This window comes from Camellia sinensis, chromosome 9, assembly GCF_055761805.1.
Source record: "Camellia sinensis isolate YWXY chromosome 9, ASM5576180v1, whole genome shotgun sequence".
In the NCBI taxonomy this organism is placed as follows: Eukaryota; Viridiplantae; Streptophyta; class Magnoliopsida; order Ericales; family Theaceae; genus Camellia; species Camellia sinensis.
In genome coordinates this window covers 90,192,858-90,218,910 of record NC_138969.1, presented here as the reverse complement: position 1 = coordinate 90,218,910, position 26,053 = coordinate 90,192,858, and the positions used below count along the sequence as shown (strand labels likewise).

The window sequence follows — 26,053 nt, the reverse complement described above, 5'->3', positions numbered from 1 at the left end:
TCAAACTGGAAGAAGTTTTCCCACCCCTGTTAATTATAGCAAGATTGGCTGTATGAATAGGTAAACTAATCTTTGAGTTTTTTTTTTTTTTTTTTTTTTTTTTTGTGCGTGGGAAAAAGAAAAGAACTTCATTGATAAAAGGAGCTTAAGTACATCAAAGTTCAGTGCATTAAATCATCAAACATCTAAGAGCCACTACAAAATACCAGAAAACAACTTAAAAGAAAAACAATACATTAAACAACCACCTAAACAATAGCGATCATCCATTGTCAAATGGGAAAAATACGTAGAGCTCCAACCGATGGTATTCTCGAAGAGGCTGCGAAACAAGCTAACAAAAAGGCATGAACAATGCTTGTAAATGCAATGTATTTTTCAGACACAAAATGAGCTAGCAACCATTGGAATGTGTGAAGCTGGAATGTTTTCAGAGATCCACAAGACTGAGTTGGATTCATGGGAGATTGTTGTTGGCTAACATAATTCAAGATGTCCAAGCCTGAGTTGAATTGAAGTTGATCGTGTTTTTCATGTGCTAACAAAGAAGAATACTTTGACATTATGCGTAGAAATGCCCTGCATCCAAAGTGCTTTAATCTGATATCAGTAAAAAGGGAACGCTCACCACAACATGCTGTCACTGGTGTCCCATGCTTTACATTTGCAAACTTCAACTGATTCCTGTATTGGTTTAAGAATCAGTACAGATATCAAAGCTTCCCACTACAACAAAGAACAAAATATTCATATCTTGTTTGAATTCAGTTTCATCCCATAAAGACAAACAAACAAACAGTCAAGACGAGTGCCACATAAAGAGACAAACTTAGCGAATAGTTTGGACGAGTTCCTTATCAAATCTTGTACTTGAATGAATATGTGTCATCAATGAAACTGAACCCATCATGCATCAACCTAAGAATGATGTTTATTTTGGGTTTTCCTGTCAGTGATCTTCCCTGAAAAAAGGTTGCAAGTGAAGCTTGCAACTAGGTTCATCCCAGTCCAACTCATCCCACCACTTTTTGTTTGCCTTAATATGGTTGAGGGAGGATGGAAGGTAGTTGATGGAGAATGGAAGCCTCCTTAAGTTCCCACAATCCCATATATCAATAGTTTCTAGTGACTCACAAATAAACACCCTTCTAGAGATGCATTTCAACTCTGGTAATGTAGAAAGATACAAGCGACGAAGCCTTGGAAGTGTTACTGTTGGAGAAGTATTGCTATTGACTCCACTGCTACCCTCTTCTCCGACTATCTCCTCAATCAAATGGGAATTCCATACTTCGAATTCTTGAAGGTTTGGGAGCTGTTGCAAAAGCTCGACGGAGAATAGGATTTTCAGGTTGTTGCAATTGTAAATATGCAAGGTTTTCAACCTTACTGGGGCACAAGCTACCACATTTCCAAGGCAAATAGCTTTTAAGTTGGACAGTTTCCGGAGGACCAATCTCTCTAGACTTGGAAAAGGGTTCACATCTGCCAATGTGATGAACTCCAAACCATTGCAACTTGACACATAACATTCTTTCAGATCACTCAAGTTGGAAGTGAGTGACAGTTTTGATAGAACATCAATATCGTGGCAACCCTGAATGGCCAATTGCTGAGTGTTTTTGGGGAGCTCAATGAAACAGTTATCACCAATGATGTGACAACCTCGAATTTCCACACTAAAAGTTTCTTTGGAAATAGGTGCAAAGCTTGACAGAATCCCTACACCAATGTGGTAGCTTTTCAGGACTTTCCAATGCTTAGATCTCACATAGCAAATGAAGCTAGGAAGGTTCACAAAGGAAAGTCCAACATTGGTTAATTGTGGGGAGCTTGTGATTTCTATACGCTTCACCCATTTCTTGAAATTTTTGTGACCATCTCCACTTGCTTTTGAACATTGATAGGTTTTCAAGACGAGACAGCTTGGTGATTACTCCACCAGGGGACATGTTTAATTCTTCAGTGTAAGAGAGATCAAGACGCCTTAGATTACCAAGCCTTCCATATCACTGGGTAATTTTTCCAAAAGGGTGTATAACAGATCCAAGACCCTCAACTCCTTAAGCATTGATATTGAAGGTAGCTCCTTTAACTCACTGAAGCGTAATAAGAGGGCATGAAGACACTGCAAGTTTGAAAGTGACTCTGGTAGTGACTCAATAAGAGTACCGGATAGCTATAGAACTTTAAGGCTACACATGTCCGAAAAGAATGAAATAGGGATGCACTTAGAAAGAGGATTCTTTTGCAGAAGCAAGGTAGATAAATTCGGGCAATTGGGATGACTTGGAAGAACATTAAAATTGTTCTCCATTAGTGAGATCCTGTCAACATTTTGCATCCATTCGCTTGGAAAGGTCTTCAATCCCATACCAGCTTTGATCGTGAACCGAGGACTCTCCCTCGTGATCTTGATTGCCAAATCCCTCACCAAATCATGCATTTTTACCCACCCTGTTCCAACACTCTCCGGCATGCAAGCATCTATGAGCTCATTAAGCACTGCATATCCCTTGTCGATTTCAATTTCCCTATTTCCAACCTCATCAATCAATCCTTCCGCCATCCAATACTCTATAAGCTCCTCAATATCAATCTTGTAATCCTCAGCATACAATGCACAATATAAGAAACAAGCTTTGGTTTTGTCACTCTTTAACTGATCATAACTAAATTTCAAACGTGCAAAGACGCCTTCTTCCATTCCTTCTATTTCTCCCCTTGAGCTTTCCAACTCGTCTAATGCGTTTTTCCAGATTCTTAAATTGTCAATTTTCCTCATTGCACGTCCTACAGTAATGATTGCTAGCGGCAAACGTCCACACTTTTCTGATACTGGCTTTGCAATCGATTCTAATTCAGGAGAAAGAATTACCGCAGCCCCTGCTTTATCAATAAACAAATCCCATGATTCCTCCTTCGACAAGAGCTCGACCTTTATTTCCTTCTGAGTCTCCATGCCACGACAAACTTCCATGAGTCGAGTAATAACTACTAACAACCATTCTCTCTATTTGGCTGTGGGATGCCCACCTCTTCTAAAGAAAATCTATACCACAAATCATCTAAGATAAGAATGAATTTTCTCCTCTGCAAATGTTCAAGCAATATGGCTGATTTCTTAATCACATTTTCTGTCACGTCCCAAGCTTCGTGACAACGCCGCACACTCATTTAAGTGAGCATGCAAGGCTAAGAGTCCAACACATAACCAACAATGTAAATACTCCAATTAAATCCTTAATTATCATAATGCTAAAATCCATAAAAATTGATTATTCTTATCATATGAAATTATCCACCAAGTCCACTAATAAAATCCATTAACAAAACAATAATCCAAGTACTTAATTCATAGTCCTACTCTCGGCACTCCCACATGTAAAAAATCTCGCGCAGCTCTACTCTTCAGAATCTGAACCACACATAGGCCCCAAAAGAAACTACACATAGGCCGGTGGTAAAGCCCCAAAAGAAACTAGTTTTTGTGCCAATAAATAACCCCCATTGGCTAGTGCCCAAATCATAGTCAGACTAGAGTGATGTTCAAAATTCAACAATACACAACTTTTAAACAAAATATTCGATATTTTCAAAATAAACATTTAGTACAATTTTCATAATAGTTTCATAAAATTTTCATAATAATATTCGATGCTATTTTATATTTGACTCATATTTTATTTTAAAAGAACATGGAGGCTATGAATAAATACTTATAATTTTAAACGATTCAACAGGAATAAAAAATGTACCAACAGTGATAGAGGGTTACTTACCTCAAACAGCTAAACTAATATTTCCCAAACTAATCTCAAATACTCAACTCCACCACTTCAATCGCACGAACCTAATAAATATAACCTCAAACAAATTAATATTTTTGTGTCTTTCACATATCCATAAGAACCCACTGCATATATGAGATGCTTTAATATACAAGAAATATCAAATCAATTCCCTTAATTTAATAGTTAAACACACCTTATCTAATATACCAAATTCTATTGCAAAATTACACCTACATAATAATTTGCACTGTGTCCAATAACCCATACAATTGCACATACACGTTGTTCCATGCATCCAAACTCTCAATATTTAGGTATCCACACAAATTTCCTTCCCAAAACCATCTGACTACCTATTAACCCCTGTACATAATATAATAAACAATTGATCCCTTTACATAAAGTAAACAATAGGGCAAAAAATACCTCAGTCAATGGGCAATCAAGAACATTTAGTGGCTTCAATTTCCAACGGTCGTTCCTCCTAAGGATGCACTGCGCAGCCGCGATAAAAAGAAATATGAAACCCCCTTTTCCCCTCTTTTTCTTTATTTATATATATATATAAATATATATATATATATATATATACATATTTTAGGATTATTAACCTAATTTCTTAAAATTACAAGACTACCCATCTCAGTAATAGAAATTATCATGCCACCTCATAACTAATTCTTGATATTACTAAGTGACCCATATAAATTAATGTAATTACCAATCTATCCAAAAATAATAATATTCAAAACTTGGGTTTTACATTTTCATCATCGGAGAGGTCCAAATCTATTGCTTTAGCAATGTCTTTTTGCAATTTCTCCAAGTTGAAAGTTTTTGATACAGTCACCCAAATGACACATTCAAAAATCTGAGCTTCATTGAGTAGATTATTTATATGCATCATGATGGTTGTCTTTCCGACACCCCCCATCCCATGGACCCCTAACTTGCTTATATTGACATCTACCAAACATTCCCAAATCACATGCAAAATCTTCTCAGTTGTTCTGCCGGTTAACTTTGTTGTTGGTAGTATTCTTCCATTATCTGGCAACATGTCAACAAACACCCCATTTGGAAATGCTCCCTTCACTTGAAGCTCAGTCACATATGGAGTTTTACTTGCAAGAAGTTTGCCCAATTTGTAACGTGAATAATAATTGGGGGAACACCCTCTCATGCACCTGGCATTTTCATTGATTTCAGTTTCAATACCACTCACTTCATTTTTAAACTTTTCCACATTTTTAAGCCATATCTCCACCTCAATTTTACCTTCTTCTGGAGCACCAATGCTCTATTGATCTCCATGTTGATATCATTTTCTAAATGAATTAATGAAAACTAACCATCGGATTGAAATAGTCGGTTTTTTGTTTGCACGACCCAAATAGACTAAAAACCACAGAAGAAAACTTTTGCAGTTGGGTCAGTTCGGTTTCATCGGTTTGGGTCTTCACAAATTGGGTCAATTTTTATCACAAAAATATTTAAAAAAAAAAAAAATGAAAAAAAGAAAAAAAAAAAAAAAACATTGGGACTAAGTCTTCAACAAAATAACAATCTACTATAAGTATGGGGGAATTCTATTTACACCAAAAAAAATGTTTAGGTGAGCCCAATCTTTTAGTACACCCTATTAAATTGTTTAGAGTTACAATTTATTCTCAGAACACCCTATTTTTTTCCCAAATTACCCTTTTGAGGTACAACCAAATACAACAAATTCAAAAACCTTTTGAAAAATCTTTCTTTTGTTCACGAAGACATAGGGAACACAACCAGGGAACCTGGCACCAGCGAAGGTGGCATCGGCGAAAGAGAACAGCAAAGGAGAAGGGGAGAGTGAAACTTCGTGTTTGGACATCCAGAACCGAACAAATTCACTTTGTTCGGCTATACACTGCTGAACAAAGTGACTTTGTTCGGTTCTGAAAATCCGAACAATAATGACAAAAAAAGGGCTGCATATTCGCTTTTATGTTAAAAAAAACACAAAAATTAATAGTTGTACTTTAATATTTATGCAAATACTTACATCCTCTTTGATGGGCTGCTTCAAAAAACTATTTTGATTATTACTCTAATTTGTTGTTTGATTTTGTTCAAATTTTCTTCTATTTACAAATAACAATATAATAAAAAAACAATTATGTGGATGACAATAGTGAGTTTTGGTGGGATGGATTGGAATTTTGGAGTGTGGAAGAAGAAGAAGAGAAATAAGTGGAATTTGGAGATAAAGATTAAGAGATTTGAATAGGAAGAATACGTATAATTGATTAGGGTATACCACGAGAAAAAAATAATATTTTATTTTAAGGTTTAATGTGTTGTTCTTATTAGTAAATTCACATTAAGATATAATAAGAATTAAAATTCGAATTGGAAATGCTGAGATAATTTTTAGGTTCAAATAGAATGGCCCAAAAGTTCTGTAACAAAATAAAAATCTAATCCCAAAAGTCTTTAACAAATACAAAAGTCTTTGAAGGCTTTACTGGGAAAAAAATAAATAAATAAATAAATAAATAAATTCAGAGGATCTTGCTCCTTTTAATTGCAGAAAGCAATTCCCTTTCTTCTAGTGTTAAATGAAAAATAACAAGTTATGAGCCAAAACCTAAAATACACTAGTACCAACAAAGATTCTAGCGAGTGTTAGAAAAACAAAAAAACAAAGATCTTTGTAGCATCTTTTATTATACATATACACTACACAAAACAAACAATGACATCATCATGGTTTCAGTCCAAATTGGTTTCATGTTTTAAAAAATCGGTACCAAATTGAAAATAGAATTTTTAAAAATAAAAAAAATGATCAAACTGAACTCCACAAAACTGACCAAAACTAGTCAATTTAGGCTGGTTTGGTCAGTACAATCAGTTTCTTTATGTATTGTTTACACCCCTAATTCCTAGTGACAAAAATTATGCTTAGCAAAGTTTAGGACATGTCACTCATAGAAAACCAACAAAAATGTTAAGAATAATATATGACGTTTAAATATTTTTCTTTGTATTTTCAAATACGTAAACAATTCAGTTAATATAACAATGAATAAAATATGAACATGCCATCATATATGTATGTATTATGCACAACACACCACTTCAGGGATTGCCTTAGATTTCATAAAGCTCGACATTTATCGCATAGTTTTTTTAAGTTATGTACATTTTGCATGAAGCTGCATGAAGCTTAAACTTCTGTGGGGATATATTTTCTGAATACCAACACGTGGCATGGTGACGCCGACGTGTCAGCCGAGGTGCCACGTGCCTTGGTAGTTAAGCCGAGGTAATCTCGGAGAAGCCGAGGTCATCTCCGAAGATATCGGAATCCGAGATAAGGGGCAAGAGTCCTAAGGCACAGAGGGGACTGAATCAAGATAAGGATAAAACTCTCAAGGAGTTTATCTTTATCACTTAAAAGAGTCCAGAGTAAACAGTGAACTAGAGTTCATAGAAGTCATACTTCTAGTGGGACTTGGATTGAGTATATTATAAAAGAGAGGCACCCCCGTGGGTCTAAGGTATGCAATTTATACTTTGAGTATTCAGTTTAGTACTTGATTATCTTTGAGAAATATACTGACTTGATCGTCGGAGTGCCCCCGGGTGGAAGAACCACCGCCGGAGCTTTTTCTTTCTGTTTCAGGTTACTTAAGCCATCTATTCTGCTTGTGCTCTCCAGCTGATCACTAAACGAGCAGTGTGGTCAGATTTTCACCCACACAATTTGGCGCCGTCTGTGGGAACGAAGGAAGAATAGATGGCCAGTAACGGACAACAGGAAAATATTGGGGATGACGCTCCCACTGGGAGTGGCAGACCAATTGACCTTGACATCGAAGGAGATAACCACAATGCAGAAGCCCGTGACCAGGGTCACAGAGAGAACGACGTCATCCCAGAAGGCGACATGTCAAAAAGAGCAAACCAAGGAAAGTACTACAATGAAGATAACCTCCAGGTATGGAGGGACAGGTGCCTACGGAGGGATGAGGAAGTGAAAGAACTAGCAAACAAGTTGGCGGACCTCCAGTCAGTCGTCAACTTCATGATGCAGAATAATGTTATGCAGTCACCATACCCGCTGCAAGATACGCCGATACCGGCGAACAACACTCAGAAGGATGGAAGAAAAACAATCCCCGAGGTCCCTCAGCATACCAGAAGCGGAAGGCATTCTCACCGGCCTTCCAGGGAAGTCGGACGGGAAAACCCGAGGCAAGAAGAGTCCCGAAGGACACACCACATGAAGAATCCAGACCCCAAAGAACATCGACATGTTCAGGGGCAAGTACTCCATTTTGACACAACCCATGAAGAAAGATCCAAACGACCCCACCACGAGGCCGAAAGTAGTGTACTAAAAAGACTAAAATCCAAAGACAGCCGAGCTCCAGGGAGGAGCAAAGAAGACTTAAGGGACTACCTCAAGAGGAGGCAGCAGAATGCAGAAGCCGAGGTAAACTCCCCAGTGAAACCGAAGACAGCCTTCTCGGTGGAACTGGACAAATTCGAACCGCCCAAAAGATTCAGTATGCCGAGGTTTCAAATCTATGATGGTAAGTCAGATCCAAACTTTCATGTTGGGCTATACCTAAATTCAATGGCGTTATATAGCGGGAACGAGCCGTTGCTCTGCAAAGTATTCCCCTCATCCTTTGGGGAAATTGCATCTGATTGGTTCCATAAGTTACCAAAAGGAAGCATAAAGACATGGAAAGGCTTGGCCGAGATGTTTGTGGCCAGATTCGTGACCAACAAGCTGCAACCCCTGAGGGTTGATGCTTTGATGGCTCTACGAATCACCAAAGAAGAAGGCCTCAGGGCCTATGCGAAGAGGTACTACGAGGTGTTCAACCGAATACCTGAATGCAACCAGGAAGTAGCAGTCGTATCCTTCAAGAACGGCCTGAAAGATGACTGCCCACTACGGAAATCTTTGGCAAAAACATTGCCAAAAAGCATGGAAGAACTCATGGCAAGAATTGAGAAATACGCCAGGGCCGAGGAAGATACATCGGGAAACAAGGAGGTGAAACAAGAAAAGGAAAACGGCTCGCCAAAGCGAGGCCGAGTCAACAATGGACCGACCAAACAAGAAATAGAATTGAGAAATAAACAGGCGGTAACAACGGTATTCCGGATCCCAATCCATAAAATCTTAGATCGGATTCGAAATCAACCTTATTTCAGGGCTCCAGCAAGAGCACCGGGGGAATTCATGGGAAGGAACGTTGGTAGACGTTGTGCCTACCACAATGAAGAAGGGCATCCAACTCAAGGTTGCAGAGCCTTAAAAGCACACTTGGGGGACCTGGTAAGACAAGGCCTTCTGAGGGACCTGGTCGATGAGGCCAGAACAAGGGAAGAGCAGGCAAGGTTGCCTCAAGCACCAGCGGCACCCCCTCCCCCAGCACAGCTACCACAAGCAGGAGAACCGAGGGTGGTTAATGTAATCCACTCAAGGGTCAACGAAAACGAAGTCAGAGGAGAAACCCAGAGGGTAAGACATTTACAGCATATCTATCAAGTCGGGGAAAAAAGACATCGGCCAGAAGAATGCCAAGGGCCAATGATAGCCTTTACTGAAGCCGACCTAGAACTGGTCCAACATCCGCATAATGATGCCTTGGTAGTATCCCTCCAGGTTGGGGAGTGCCAAGTAAAACGCATCCTAATAGATCAAGGCAGCTCCTGTGACATCATGTATGTCAGATGTTACAAAGAGCTAGGCCTTCACCCCGATGACCTAGAACAATCAAGCGGCCCGATGGTCGGCTTTAACGGAACACCGACATGGCCACTGGGTGCAACAAACTTAGAAGTACAAGCCGGCACTAAGAAGATCAGGACAGAATTCCTGGTAATTGACACACCCTCACCATACAACATCATCTTGGGAAGGCCGTGGTTGCATGCAATGGGGGCAGTTCCCTCGACGTTGCATCAACTACTCCGGTTCCCAACAGAGAATGGGATTGAAGAAGTTAGAGGGGATCAAATACAAGCCAAAACTTGCTCCATGGCAGCAATAAAATCCACCTGTAGTATACGGGAGCCAAAGAAAGCAGAAGTTGAAGATGAGGACATGGAAGTCCTAGAAGACGTCGGGAAGGAACCAACCGAGAAAAGCGAAGAGGCGCTAAAGAAAATCCTCGTCCAGGAGGGCGACGAAGAACGATTTTTTCTTCTCGGCTCAGGCTTAGCTAGAGAAGAGGAAAAAGAACTGGAAGATTTTTTAAGGGCAAACATAGAGGTGTTCGCCTGGACACCTTATGAAATGCCTGGCATTGACCCCGAGATCACCTGCCACAGTCTGAATGTCGACAGATCGGCAAAGCCTGTGATTCAACGAGCCAGAAGGCCGACGCTAATGCACGTCGAAGCAGTAGAAGAAGAGGTAGAAAGACTCCTTGAAGCCAGAGCCATCCGAGAAGTTCAGTACCCAACATGGCTGTCCAACACAGTAGTAGTAAAAAAGAAGAATGGCAAGTGGAGGGTTTGTGTAGACTTTACCAGCCTCAACAAAGCTTGCCCCAAAGACAGCTTTCCTCTGCCCAAAATCGACCAACTGGTAGACACCACTTCGGGGCACGAAAGGATGAGTTTTTTAGATGCATATAGAGGGTACCACCAGATTGCTATGTACCCACCAGATGAGGAGAAGACCGCGTTCATCACCCCGAAAGGCCTGTACTGTTACAAGGTAATGCCTTTCGGGCTGAAAAACGCAGGAGCAACCTATCAGAGGTTAGTAACAAAGATGTTTAAACATCGAATTGGCAAAACGGTAGAAGTTTACATCGATGACATGGTCGTAAAGACCAAGAAATCAGAAGGTCATCTTGCCGACCTAAAAGAGGTCTTTGACATACTCAAAAGATATCGGCTCCGACTCAACGCCTCAAAGTGTGCCTTCGGAGTTGGGTCAGGTAAATTTCTAGGATATCTGGTAACAAGAAAAGGCATTGAGGCCAGCCCAGACCAAATCAAAGCCATCCTGGAACTACAGAGTCCGACATCGGCAAAGCAAGTTCAAGTACTCACTGGAAGGGCCGCAGCCCTAAACCGATTCATCAGCAGAAGCTCAGACAAGTGCAGACCCTTCTTTAACCTGGTGAAAAAAGCCACAGACTTCCTATGGACAGAAGAATGTGAAGCTGCCTTAGCCGACCTAAAAAAATACTTGACCACAACCCCGGTCCTTTCTAACCCAATTCCAGGGGAGGAATTGTTTTTGTACTTAGCAGTCTCTGAGCACGCAGTCAGTGCAGTGCTAATTCGTGAGGAAAAAATGGAGCAGAAGGCTGTCTACTATGTAAGTAAGACTCTGGCTGACGCAGAAACAAGATACCTACCACTAGAAAAATTAATGCTAGCCTTGGTAATGGCTTCAAAGAAATTAAGCCATTACTTTCAGGCACACAAAATTGTGGTCCTAACAGAGCACCCGCTGAAGTCCTTATTACATCAAGGAGACTTAACAGGAAGGCTAGCAAAATGGGCAGTAACACTGGGCCAGTTTGACCTAGAATTTAGGCCAAGAACAGCAATAAAGGGCCAAGTTTTGGCCGACTTCGTCGCAGAACTCACACCTAAAGCCATCACACCTCGGGCTCCGTCGAGCCAAGATAAGCATCGGCCCGACAAGCAAAAAGAATCCCAGTCAAAAACAAAAAAGCAAAAGAAAGAAAAGCTCAGACCATGCAGCATCTACATCGGCGATTCATTCAGACTATTCGTCGATGGAAGTTCAAACCGCCAGGGAGCAGGAGCAGGAGTACTGCTGATATCTCCAGATGGAGAAATTGTAGAACAGTCCATCCGTCTGGGGTTCAAAGCCTCCAATAATGAAGCAGAATATGAAGCATTAATTGCAGGGCTAAAGCTAGCAGCAGCAGCAGAGGCAGACGAGGTAATTGTTTTTTGTGATTCACAATTGATTGTTAACCAGTCAACAGGAGAATTTGCAGCCAGAGACGAAAGAATGTCGGCATATGCAAAGGAAGTCATCCGACTGGCAGCCCTATTCCAGAACTGCAGATTACTCCAAGTAAGCCGAGATGACAACACCCACGCCGACGCGTTAGCCAACTTGGCCAGCTCAATTCAAACTGGAAAAACAAGGACAATTATGATCGACTACATGTCGGCCCCGAGCATAGATAAACAGAGCACCGAACAGGAAGCAATGTGCGTGGGCTTTGGACCAAACTGGATGGATGCAATCATTGCATTCCTAAAAGAGGGGAAGCTGCCAGAAGACCATAAAGAAGCACATAAAATAAGGCTGAAATCAGCCAGATTCAGTCTAACAACGGAAGGTCATCTCTACAGGAGGTCGTTCACTGGACCACTTTTGAGGTGCGTACACCCTTTGCAGGTTGAAGATTTTCTTTACGAGATTCATGAAGGAATCTGTGGAAGCCATACTGGGGGCAGATCGTTAGCCCACAGGGCCATTACCCAGGGGTATTGGTGGCCCTACATGCAAAAGGATGCCGAAGCCTATGTAAAGAAGTGTGAACAATGTCAGAAGTTTGCACCTTTGATACATCAGCCAGCTGCCGACCTAAACCCAGTATCCAGCCCTTGGCCGTTTGCCCAATGGGGCATGGATCTGGTTGGACAACTTCCCCAGGCAACTGGGCAGAGAAAATACTTGCTGGTAGCAACAGACTACTTTACAAAATGGATAGAGGCAGAACCTCTTGCCAAAATCCGAGATGTGGACGTCAAGAATTTTATATGGAAGAACATTATCACAAGATTTGGGATTCCAAGAGCCATAGTTGCCGACAACGGAACACAGTTCGACAGCAAACTTATCAAAAACTTTTGTGCAAAATTCAAGATCAAGAATTATTTCTCAACACCAAGTTTTCCTCAAAGCAATGGGCAAGCAGAAGCATCCATCAAAGTAATCCTGGATGGAATAAAGAAGAGGCTGCAGGCAGCAAAAGGAAAGTTGGTGGATGAATTGCCCAACGTACTTTGGGCGTATCGGACTACGCCGAGAAGATCAACAGGAGAATCCCCCTTTGCCATGGCCTATGGCACAGAAGCAGTCATCCCATTAGAGATCGGCATCCCAGGGATCAGAACCCAGGGAGTAGAGAATGGCACCAACGACATACTCTTAGCCCGAGACCTGGATTTATTGGAAGAACGAAGAGAGAAAGCTGCAATTCAGCTCGCAGTATACCAGCAACAGCTTGCCAGAGCTTACAACAAGAAGGTTAATCCAAGAGATTTTCAAGTTGGCGACCTAGTCCTCAGAAAAGTCGTCGGGAACAAAAAGGATCCCAGGGAGGGCAAGCTTGGCCCAAACTGGGAAGGACCCTACAGAGTTACTTCAGTATTAGGCAATGGAGCATATCGGCTTGAGAACAATGAGGGCAAAGCATTGCCCAGACCTTGGAATACTTGTAATTTGAAATTTTTCTATCATTAGATAAACATCATTGTTTGGCCGATATTATCAATAAAGTCTTTTCAGAATCCTTTCAACATGTTCGGTTGATAAAGTTATGCATGGATGTTTTTGAGGACATATCAAACTCAGGCAAAGCTAAGCCGATGTTATTCCTTAATCCACTTATTGAAATTTGTAGCAATTTACAAGTTGGAATTAAGCTGATTCCTTATCTTCACTTGTTGAAATTTGTAGCAATTTACAAGTTGAAGTTAAGCCGATGCTATTCCTTAATCCACTTGTTGAAATTTGTAGCAATTTACAAGTTGGAATTAAGCTGATTCCTTATCTTCACTTGTTGAAATTTGTAGCAATTTACAAGTTGAAGTTAAGCCGATGTTATTCCTTAATCCACTTGTTGAAATTTGTAGCAATTTACAAGTTGGAATTAAGCTGATTCCTTATCTTCACTTGTTGAATTTTGTAGCAATTTACAAGTTGAAGTTAAGCCGATGTTATTCCTTAATCCACTTGTTGAAATTTGTAGCAATTTACAAGTTGGAATTAAGCTGATTCCTTATCTTCACTTGTTGAAATTTGTAGCAATTTACAAGTTGAAGTTAAGCCGATGTTATTCCTTAATCCACTTGTTGAAATTTGTAGCAATTTACAAGTTGGAATTAAGCTGATTCCTTATCTTCACTTGTTGAAATTTGTAGCAATTTACAAGTTGAAGTTAAGCCGATGCTATTCCTTAATCCACTTGTTGAAATTTGTAGCAATTTACAAGTTGGAATTAAGCTGATTCCTTATCTTCACTTGTTGAAATTTGTAGCAATTTACAAGTTGAAGTTAAGCCGATGTTATTCCTTAATCCACTTGTTGAAATTTGTAGCAATTTACAAGTTGGAATTAAGCTGATTCCTTATCTTCACTTGTTGAAATTTGTAGCAATTTACAAGTTGAAGTTAAGCCGATGTTATTCCTTAATCCACTTGTTGAAATTTGTAGCAATTTACAAGTTGGAATTAAGCTGATTCCTTATCTTCACTTGTTGAAATTTGTAGCAATTTACAAGTTGAAGTGAAGCCGATGTTATTCCTTAATTCACTTGTTGAAATTTGTAGCAATTTACAAGTTGGAATTAAGCTGATTCCTTATCTTCACTTGTTGAAATTTGTAGCAATTTACAAGTTGAAGTTAAGCCGATGTTATTCCTTAATTCACTTGTTGAAATTTGTAGCAATTTACAAGTTGGAATTAAGCTGATTCCTTATTTTCACTTGTTGAAATTTGTAGCAATTTACAAGTCGAAGATAGGCCGAGGTTATTGCTTAAGTTCTCATAGCAATATGTGGGTTGTTTAAACCCTAAGGAAGATGCTTAACACTTGTTGAAATTTGCAGCAATTTACAAGTTTATGTTAAACCGACATACGATCACCCGCTGAGGTACACAGAAAGTTACAGGTTAAAATAAAGGCTAAGTATATTGTTTATTACTTGTTGAAATTTGTAGCAATTTACAAGTAGGTAAGATTAAGATAACCGTTTAAAACTTGTTGAAACTTAAGAAGAAGCTTGCAAAAGTTTACATTCCGAAATATATGTTCTATACTTGTTGAAATTTATGAAAAGATTGCAGGACAGTATCTTGCCGAAATAAAAGTTTTTATGGTTATACCCGAGGTATGAAACCCCGAGGAGATTTCACAAAGGAAGCAACATGAGGAAATATGCAAAAATTTTCTAAGTACAAGACTATGCAGAAGCAGTCAACAGAATATCACAAGACTAAAACATCCAGAGGAGGAACTGTTGCAGTTACATATTAAAGAAACCACATCAGCCAAAAGAAGGAGTTTTGCATTATCCAGAAAGTAAAGAAGTACAAAGTACAAAATACAGAAAAAGAAGGAAACAAGGTACAAAAAAAACATTTTCAAGATTCTTCAGTATCAGCCACTGCAGGAACGGGGACCTCGGACGATTCAGGTGGAATCTCCTCGGCCACTTTCTCCGCTTGTATTTCGGCATCTATCTCTGCCAATGTTGTGTCAAGACTTCTTTCAGTCAGAAGGAGGTCAGATGATAGATACCCTTGAACAGACTCCCTGGGCACTTCCTCAGCATCATCACCCCCCTCATCTTGAGTTAAGTCCATAACCTGCTCAGCAGGAGGAGGGGACTTGGCTTCGGCAGCATTCTTGGGTTTTCTCACCAAGGCCTCACCATCATCTTTTTCTTCATCTTCATCCACGGCCTCGGCCTCAGACTCTGATCCACCTTTAGGAGGAGGTGGAGGAAATGGTAAAGGAATAGCGTCGGCCTGGCGCAATGGCGAGTCAGCAGGAAGATCAAGCTTCTTTATCAAGGACATCCAACCAAGGGAAAATCCCCTGTTGCATGCCTGCCTGACTTGAAGCTTGTAGTCTTCTGCAACATCGGCCATACCTTGAGCATAGGCCTTTTCATCGGCCTCTTTGACTTCGGCCTCTTTGGTGGCCAGAGCCTGCTGGAGTTCTTTCTCCGCTTGGGCCTTCTTAGCCTCAGCCTCTCTTTTCTCGGCTTCAGCTACTTTTTTAACGGCTTCAGCAGCCTCGGCCTTCTCAAGAGCTAAAGTTTGGACTTTCGTTGCAGCCTCGGCCTGATCCTCCAGTTTTTTCATTTTTGCTTCAAGGGCCCTTATCTGTCTCTTCATTGAAGATGTTTCCCTCTTCATATCAACCAATCTTTGACGATTTTCAAAGGATTGCATTGAAAATGAATGGGCATGTTGGATAGCCTGAATGAAAACAGAAGTATCAGAAAATTTTCTCAGAAAGAAACAGAAGGAAAAAACACAAATACAAATAGAAATACTTACTTGAGCGGAGTGTTGGAGCATAAGAGCGTAATTTTCATACTCACTAAGCTTGCCATTTCGCTCCAAGTCATTTGGTAGAAGAAGAGCAGTGCTAAGGGCGACAGTAACATTAATGTCGTCAGCACTTTCACTAGCCATAATGGGCCTATCCTCCAGGGATAGATCAGGGGCCCATGGGACGTCGGGTTTCTTCGAAGCCGAGGTCGTCGCAGACGATGACCTTGGCCTCTTTGTTTGTGTAGACCCTGAGGGTTGGCCCTCAGCAGACCTCTTGGTTGAAGTAGAGGCTGATTTTTTGCTTTATGCTAGTTTAGAAATCGGCAAAGCATCCTCAGCCTCGGCATCTGTAGCCTTGGCCTTAGGCTGAGCCTTTTTTACTCTCTTTGGTTTGGGTGGAAGCATTGATTGCGTTGGTGCGGCCTCGGCGTCAGTTGGAAGGTCGGCGAGAAGGTCTTGGACGACAGGCCTTGGACGAACCATTTCGGCAGTCTTTACGAGCCTTCGTCGGCGTTTACGTTCAGGAATTGGTATTAAGTAAGGGGCCGAAGTTGATGGAAGCTCGGCTGGGTCAGATGTGGACTCTTGATCTGTTTGGGATGTAGAAGCAGTTAAGGTTGTGGCTGTGGGTGGAGAAAGACTCTTCTTCCTTTTTCTTGGGACGTCGGGTAAGGTGGATTTGTATGTAGGGATGAAGTTTAGTAATATTGGGGCTTTTCGTTAATGGATTGGAAGGCCAAGAAGTGTTTTCAGATCTGTTCCTGGGAAGAAGGATTGGCGAAAATTTTTCGGTGGCTGATGAAGATCTGCAAAGAAACAAACGTCAGAAACACAAAGTATTGAAGTCTTAAATAAAAACAACTAAAGTGTTGACTCAGGGCTCTTACTGTTGCCCTCTGTAATTGTTCGAGGAAGAGGGTAGAGGTGGACATCTTCATCTGGGCCAAATTCCCAATTTCCAGAAGCAATGAGAAAATCATCTCCAGCCCCCTTGTTGGAGTCTGGGAGGTCGGCTATAATTTTGTACTGAGTGGATCTCGGCTTAAGGTAATAGACAAAACCCCTATCCTTCAAATCAAGAGGGCATATAGTGTAACAATATTGAAGGTCGGCTAGGGTGATTCTAAGGTTTTCTTGCCTAGCTAAGGCAATAATACCGTTAATTACCCTATAGGAATTGATAGTAAGTTGCATGGGGTTCAGCTTATAGAAGTGGAGAACTTGACGAAAAAGGGGATCAAGTGGAAGCCGAAGTCCACATTCGGTAAAAGCAACTATTGGAAAAGGCATTGTATGATCTGTGGGCACGATGGTATCATTATCCCCAGCCAGCTTAAGGTGAACGTCGGCTGGGATAGAGAATTCTTGCCTAAAGTATTCAAGTTTTGTTGGGGTATTTACCCTATGCCTCCACATACCCATTATATCGGCTTAAACTAAGAGGAATATGTTTCAGGAAATGGGCGTTTTTCAGGTTTCCCTAAAGATTAAGGGTTCTACAAACAAATCCCAAATCTATGAAGTATGAAGATAAAAATCGAGGGCACAGATCTGGGGCAGACACAAAAAGGAACAAAACAAAGACGAAGTTTCAGATTCAAGAACAGAGGTATAGTTCTCAGAAACAATAGAGATACAGAAACAAATCAAGAACAGCGGTAAAGAGAATGATGAAAAAAGCATAGAAGTCCAAGGTATAGCCACAAATTCAAGATACGAATAAATCTAAGACCTCAAACAAGATCAGTAATGGCAACAGACAGACAAAAGCACATAAAGAGAATGAAAGAATTAAAGGAAAGGGTCTTACCAGGACAAATGAAGCCGAGGCAGTGCTCGCCGAACCCAGAAATTGATTGCAACAGCAAAGAGGGCTTTTGCAAGAATGAGGGATTAAGAGCAGTTCCAGAAGAAAGAATGAAGCAATGGCAGATTCGAAGAAAAATGAGCTTTCAGAGAGAGAAAGAGCAAGAAGACGGAATGAAAAAGTGAAGAAAAGATAGAGGCAAAAGAAAAGTTTTGTCAAAAATGTGAAACGGCGGCAAAATTAGGGCAATCATTACGCCTAGGGTAACGCACGCGTCAGACGGCGCAGACGAAATGAACAGACAGCTTCAGGCGCGTCACTGACACGCTCCAATAAAGACGAAACACGTAAAAGAAACAGTTAGATATGCATGACAGCTCATGCGCGTGGGAGAGTACGACCGAAGCCTTGTTCTCCGAAGAGAACACGTCGGCTGAAAGTAGATAATCTTGGCTAAATAGTTTTTAAGCCATTACTCAGAAAAGAAGTGACAAAATTTCGGAATAGGTTCCATCACCTCAGAATGCCGAGGTAATAGAACCTAGGGGGCAGTTGTGGGGATATATTTTCTGAATACCAACACGTGGCATGGTGACGCCGACGTGTCAGCCGAGGTGCCACGTGCCTTGGTAGTTAAGCCGAGGTAATCTCGGAGAAGCCGAGGTCATCTCCGAAGATATCGGAATCCGAGATAAGGGGCAAGAGTCCTAAGGCACAGAGGGGACTGAATCAAGATAAGGATAAAACTCTCAAGGAGTTTATCTTTATCACTTAAAAGAGTCCAGAGTAAACAGTGAACTAGAGTTCATAGAAGTCATACTTCTAGTGGGACTTGGATTGAGTATATTATAAAAGAGAGGCACCCCCGTGGGTCTAAGGTATGCAATTTATACTTTGAGTATTCAGTTTAGTACTTGATTATCTTTGAGAAATATACTGACTTGATCGTCGGAGTGCCCCCGGGTGGAAGAACCACCGCCGGAGCTTTTTCTTTCTGTTTCAGGTTACTTAAGCCATCTATTCTGCTTGTGCTCTCCAGCTGATCACTAAACAGGCAGTGTGGTCAGATTTTCACCCACACAACTTCTATTGTTGTAGAGCTTGAAGGTCATAGAAGGCAGACTAATTGAACTTCATCATTCATTTGATGTCCTTGGCATTTATGTTTCTTTTTTTGTCTCCCTCGATGTATTATCAAGAGAATTGACTAGCATTAAGAGAGATTTGAAATGGATGAAAATCTCTGTTGTTTTTCAAGAACTATGGAACTTCTTTATTATTCTCTAGCAATTTGATATGTTGGATTGTGAATTGTTGCAGATACCGAACTCAAGATCTTATTCAATCTAACTAAAAATACTAATAAAGAAGTTTGATTCTATGCTCATTCTGATACATCGAACATGGTATGCCACAAGCTCTAAAATACGGTATGATAGGATTGACTTATATAGATTACTTATAAGAATTGAAGGTACTTCTAGAATAATTTTATTTTAACATTTAGGAATCCAATTAATCATATAGCAACACATTTCTATGAGCATTATGACCCAAGTTGCTTGCAAGGATTTACAAGTGCTGTTTATATCTTCAAAGGATCAAATAGCAGATATTATGACCAAAGGCCTCTCATCCATGAGGTTTTCCTTTTTGTGTAACAAGCTTAAGCTTATTCCTGGAAAACCTTCAGCTTGAGGGGGACATATTGCATAATGTTGCACTTTATCTGTTAAACCTACTCCACTAAACCTAACCCACTACACCACTACCACCTCACCTACTCCACTAAACCTAACCCACTACATCCACTTCACATCTCTTATATAATGTACATACAAACAATCAATAATCAATCAATATATACACAATTTATTCTCTCTTTCTTTATACATTATTTCTTACATTTTATACATTATTTCTTACATGGTATCAGAGCTATAGGTTAGCTCTTGGTGATCTTCACCTTCCGACGGGCGGCAACCTTGCCTTCACCGCCCGCCGGACCCCAACCGTGCCAATTGAAACCTCCAACACATACCTCCTCTCCTTTCACCTTGGTCTCTGCAACCTCACTCTGTAAAATCACCACCTCCATCGGCGTCGTCCAAGTCGGCAACGGCAGCTTCGGAAGCTACCCTTCTTCCATCATCGTCGCCTAGCAACGGTGGCAGGTCCAATTCCTCCAACCACCCTCCATTTCTGCTGCCACCAGTGCGCCACTGTCATCTCCTCCTCCTCACTCACCTCGGTTGCTCCATCTTCTCATCCACTACCAGCACCACTCCGATCACCGCCACCGCCACCGCATCTGCCACCGTGAACATCCTTACCCGTTCAATCATCAACCCCAAGCCTCTCCTATCACTATTGTTCTAACAAACTTTGATTTCTCTCACGCCCACAACAATCACCTCCGTGTGCCTTGCAAAAATCAGTGCTACCTTGTGCACTCTTCCCACACCCTTCGGATTTGCATCGCTTGCTCCCACCGTGACGGACACGAAAGTCAGTCTGTCCTCGTGCACTCTTTGTGCAGTCTGGCACAGCACATCGCTTACCACCCCCATGTGCTACACAGAATTGGGTCCCACCATAGACGCTCTTCGGGCAAACCCCACCACAGAATTGGGTCCCACGTGGTCATCAGCGGCAAGGAAGACGCCGCCAACAACTTTACCACAAACCTCTCTCTCTCTCTCTCTCTCTCTCGGGGGCAAAACCCAGCTTGCTCACAGCCCATGGCTGCCACTCCAGGCGCCGTCGTTGTCACCGACGACCAACACCACCTGCAGCCTCATCTCCGAAGCTCTACACCACCTGCAGCCTCGTCAATCGATCTCTAGCCACAGATCCACATCCCAACACACACGGCCGACACGCACATGCATACATAGGAACTCATTCACACACCATCACTGGTTTTTTAAACCGTTCTTTTATTTTTTTTTATCTTTTCTTTTTGAACATTACACCACCGCCCACAACACCTTTCCTTCACCTTTTGCACCCCTCTGATAATTATCCAACTAATCCACTCTACCATAGGTCCCTGACTCTTTTCTTTTACAACTCATTCGTTTGTTTTTTAAAACAACTCCTCCTCCACGAAAGACATAATCATCATGGTGAGCATACACCATCCTCTACAATAATAATTCTCCACACACTCACAATTTGACCCATTCTTTTTATTATTATTATTATTTTTATATATATATATTTTTTTTCTCTTTCATCCCACCGTTTCAGAACCCATTAACAGTCTGTTCCCCACTCCCACCTTTATTATTTTTATTCATCATTATATATTCATCATCCCCATGCTCATTTTCACAACAAAAAAAAAAACACAAAAAACAAAAACAAAAACAAAAACAAAAACAAAAACAAAAACAAAAAAAAATTTACAAATTTGTACAACAACCCATATTTTCTTCATCTCCGGGATCCACCCCGATCACAATTTTACACACCAAAACAAAAAAAAAAAAAAAAAAAAAAAAAAAAAAAAAAACCACAAACAAACATCCAAAGCTTTGTTTTCTTTTCTGCAGCCGGCCACCCACCACCCTCACTTCTTCGCCTATTCCGCCGGTCTTTTCTTCTTGCCTCTGTCCTGGGCGGCCTTTGACGGTGTTGCCTCCGTGTTTCCCACTCCACTGGGCACGATCACTCCACCCTGCTCCTCCACTCCAGCATAAGGCGGCCCTCCAAATCGGAACATCACGGTGGCCTTCCGCTTCAACTCCTTGTTTTCCGCCTTTAGTACACTTATCTCTGCATGCGCATCCTTATACATGCGCTGGAGCAGAGCCAGTTAGGCGTTTAACTGCTGCACTTCATTTGTCCTACTCTGCAGCCGGTGCGACAAGTTTGTGACCGCAGTCATGGTCTCTACACATGACTTCAATGTATACTGATTGGCCTCCACATCCGATTGCACTGCCATTCTTTGCTCCACCGACCGCATCAGAAAGTTCAACGGAGCAAACTCAGGGGCACTTGGTTGAGGTTCACGGGCACCCGCACCAGTTATCTCTCTTGTTGACTCGTTGAGGTCGGAAAAAAGAGTGAGCAGACCACGGGAAGACGAGGCCATTTTCTGGGCAACAGCGTGTTACAGAGTTTCTCTCTCAGAAACAGACGAGTTTTTCAAAGGATTTTCGCAGGTTTTTTGTCTCCGCCTCTGCCTCGGCCTCAGCCTCCGTCTTGGTTAAATAGCCGAGGCAGCCACGCGCATCGCGCGCCACTTGACGCTCGACGACAACTTGGGCGCGCCTTTTGATGGCACGCCTTTTGATGGCACACCTTTTTATGGATTGGGCACGACTTTTGATGGCACGCCTTTTGAAAAATGGCGCGACTTTTGAGGGCTCGATATATCTATCTACATGTATATCTTTTGGGCAGCCTATCTACACACTCATACAGTGTCTTCTACAACAGTCCGCTTTCTCGCTCCCGTTGTTTCAACCTCAAATAGGTTTCTATCTTCACACCTATTTGAGTTTGAGGGGGGGTTATACATATATCATGTATCATGGTGAGCATGGTTACACACCATGGGAACCACCCAGGCCACCCCATGGCGCACTCCCTAAGTCGCCCCCTTGGTACACCACCACAAGCTTCTACATCGGTCCGACATGACCCCATAAGCTTCTACATCGGTCCGACATGACCCCGTAAACTGTCCCGACATTGATCCCGGTCAGCTGTCAGCTTTTACAACGGTCCGACATGACCCCATAAACTGTCTTCTACATCGGTCTGACACGACCACACAGTGTCTGCTACAATCGGTCTGGCATGACCTCGTAAACTGTCCTGCTACATCGGTCCGGCATGACCTCGTAAACTGTTCTGCTACAACGGTCCGGCATGACCTCGTAAACTGTCCTGCTACAACGGTCCGACATGACCCCGTAAACTGTCCCGACATTGATTCCGGTCAGCTTCTACAACGGTCCGACATGACCCCATAAACTGTCTTCTACAACGGTCTGACATGACCACACAGTGTCTGCTACAACGGTCCGACATGACCCCGTAAACTGTCTGACACGACCATACCGTGTCTCCTACAACGGTCTGACACGACCATACCGTGTCTCCTATCCTGTTTTGTTTTTATTTATCAGTTTACTTTCCTGTTTTGTTACTCTCTCCAAACTCAAGTTGGTTTGTGTCTAACCTCCTTGAGTTTGAGGGGGGCTGTTAAACCTACTCCACTAAACCTAACCCACTACACCACTACCACCTCACCTACTCCACTAAACCTAACCCACTACGTCCACTTCACATCTCTTATATAATGTACATACAAACAATCAATAATCAATCAATATATACACAATTTATTCTCTCTTTCTTTATACATTATTTCTTACATTTTATACATTATTTCTTACATTATCCTTCCATTGTATACTTTGAATTTTAAATTACTTTGTATAACAGATTGATAGGAACTTATTCTGATATTACAAATTGTAACTAGCACATATATGACATAGTTGCTCGCTCCTTCATGTGGCTCTGTGCATGAGATCACCAAATCAGCTTTTATTCTTTAATGCTGTGTTTGGTTGGGGGATTTGGGGAGGGATTTGGAAACGGAAAGGGAAAAGGTGTGTGAAACTATGTGAAATGTAGGTATATTTTTTTCACATTTCACGTACCTTTTCCATTTTCCTTTCCAAATCCCTTCTCAAATCCCTCAACCACGCACAGCATGAGTTGTTCTACAGCCTAAATTCGACAAACTGGGTGACACCACTCGAGCGATTATAGAGCGGTCATCAATGATGTTTTGCACCTTATAGGATCTATCTTTCTGAGCAGAGATGTTGTGAATTAGTGTCCTGCGCTCAAACAGTCTTTTCATCTTCATAGGATCTGTCTGTCTAAGCAGAAATTCTGTGAGCTTGTATTCACAGCTCAAGTTCCCTCGCTTGAGCGGTTACCCTAAACCGATCTTTCCTATTTTGACTTCTTTACTTGATTGGACCTGTTTGAGACCATTCTTTTAGTACTCACAAAATCTCTCCGTCTTCAATGCTCTTTTTTTATGTCACCTTAACTCATTCTCTTGACTTGACAGACGCAAAATGGAGATTTTTTGGTGATGAAGGCCAAAGAACACGGTTGTAGTGAGTAAGGTGTTAACATTAGGTGTCTATGATGAGTGAATGGAAAAGAAATTTTGGTTTTGTAACATTCTCTTTAAAGTGCACGTAATACTTATCTACTGGAGCAACTATTAGAATTCAGCATCAAAGGTGCCAACTAGCTTCACTAGTGAAGTCCTTTACGCTGTGTTTGGTTGGGGGAATTGGGGAGGGATTTAGAAAGGGAAAGGGAAAAGGTGTGTGAAACTAGGTGAAATATAGATATGTTTTGTTCACATTTCACCTACATTTTCCATTTTCCTTTCCAAATCCCTCCTCAAATCCCCCAACCAAACACAACATTAGTGTGATACTAGAGACCTAAAATCAAATCGCTCAACCCTAGTTGTGTATCCTATCACCCTTAGACCCAACCCAAAAAAAAAAAAAAAAAAGGGAATAATTCAACATATGTCCTCTATTCAATGCTGCAAATCTCTTTAACTACCAAGGGACGTAATGACTATTTTCTAATGAAGATGAAAAGTAATGGTCTCAATAACAAGAAAACAAGAAAACAAATTTAAAACATTCTAGATAAGAAAATTCTGATTTGAGATGAGGTTGTTAAAATGTTTCTTATCAAGTGAAAGGCTTAACTGAGCATTTTGACTTCCAGGCAAAAATTTTAAAAGTTGTGTTTAGATGTTATCAATATTGAGTTGAGCTTACACAGTGAAGGCAAGTCAACAAAATCACAAAGCAATTGAGAAGTAACCGACATAGGCCCCAAAGATCTCATCCTGGCCTTCAAAGAATTCTCTATATAGCTATTAGTATATTAACCTAATTAATGGAGTCATGAAGGATTAAGCCAGAAATTAACAAGTTTTCTAAGGGGTACATTAATATTAGGAAGTCTAAGATAAAGTGAACATTTCATAATACATTTTGGAGTTGGTGATTTTTAAAAAAGAAAATTTTCACTTTTGAATCTATTTATAACTACAAGGTTTTGTTAATAAAAAATATATGTTCATGTGTTCCCGGGCAATCCCATTTTATCGAATTAGCAATTTAACTTGTCCAATATCCCTACCCTACAGAGTACATTCTCTCAGCATTGGTTGCATTCAAGTCTCCGCAAGCATCTAAACACTTACTCGTTACAGTTCAACAAGCATTACCAATGATTTAGTCAAATAAAGTTATAACTTATGGCATTCTTTTGAATGATTTATAGAGAAACAATGAAATGTCCTCAGAACTCACAAATCATATATGAGATTGAACATCCCATCTTAGTCTGTTGATATCAAATCAAATAGTTTAAAGACAAGTCATGATGACAACATTTTTCAATTATTGTGGTCATTTGTAATCAAGACCAAGTAAAAATTCACCCCATAATCAAACTTTCGAAACCATGATTCACAAAAATGATACACCATAACAACACTATAAGTTAGTATTAACATGAGAGCTCATTGTAAACTGTAAAAGAGATAAGCAATTACCAAAAGTAGTGGGTAAGAGAAATCTATCTTTGGGTTTCTTATCTATGCTCTAGCAAAGTCAATATATGGAGAAAGAAAATTGTATAAAAATTTGAAGTTTGAATCGATAATCCTCTATTAAACTTTGCAGTTTTAAGAAACAAGAAACGTAGAAAGCATCAAACCCTTCTAGCACGTATTCTCTTAGGATCTTTCAGTATGTTTTAATGGAAACCAAACAGAGTTTAAATCATGGTTGACTCTCACACATACATAGAAACACATATAGACACTAGCAAACATGTGAATGAAAGATGAAAAATATATATTTGGCTCAGATTTATATAGCTTAATTACCTAATAATCTTGGAATGACAAATGGATCTGCAATTATGAGGAAGGTTGACTGAAACAGAGATGAATTGAGAAAGCTGGAAGATGAAATTTGATGCTCTACAACTACACGTCAAAGTGCAGCATCAACTTTAAAACTAATCTGATTTCTTTTTACTTGGATTGTAACGTATCAACAACCCTGTTTTCAA

The 26,053-nt window shown here is 40.8% G+C and overlaps 1 protein-coding gene and 2 long non-coding RNA genes across 3 annotated transcripts; all 3 read right to left on the bottom strand.

Annotated features, from left to right (window-relative positions):
• LOC145798681 (uncharacterized) lies at positions 1–26,053 on the bottom strand. Its single transcript, XR_014340079.1, has 2 exons — positions 25,866–26,053; positions 1–684 (listed from the first exon to the last, which is right to left on the bottom strand). It is a non-coding gene; the product is annotated as an uncharacterized LOC145798681 (long non-coding RNA).
• On the bottom strand, positions 684–19,997 carry LOC145798989 (disease resistance protein SUMM2-like). Its single transcript, XM_082888500.1, has 6 exons — positions 19,866–19,997; positions 4,547–5,094; positions 3,016–3,172; positions 2,181–2,983; positions 1,997–2,099; positions 684–1,861 (listed from the first exon to the last, which is right to left on the bottom strand). The coding sequence occupies exons 1-6, from the start codon at positions 19,995–19,997 to the stop codon at positions 950–952; spliced, it is 2,655 nt and encodes an 884-aa protein (XP_082744626.1). The 3' UTR covers positions 684–949.
• LOC114290856 (uncharacterized) lies at positions 3,181–4,335 on the bottom strand. Its single transcript, XR_014340080.1, has 3 exons — positions 4,221–4,335; positions 3,783–3,853; positions 3,181–3,418 (listed from the first exon to the last, which is right to left on the bottom strand). It is a non-coding gene; the product is annotated as an uncharacterized LOC114290856 (long non-coding RNA).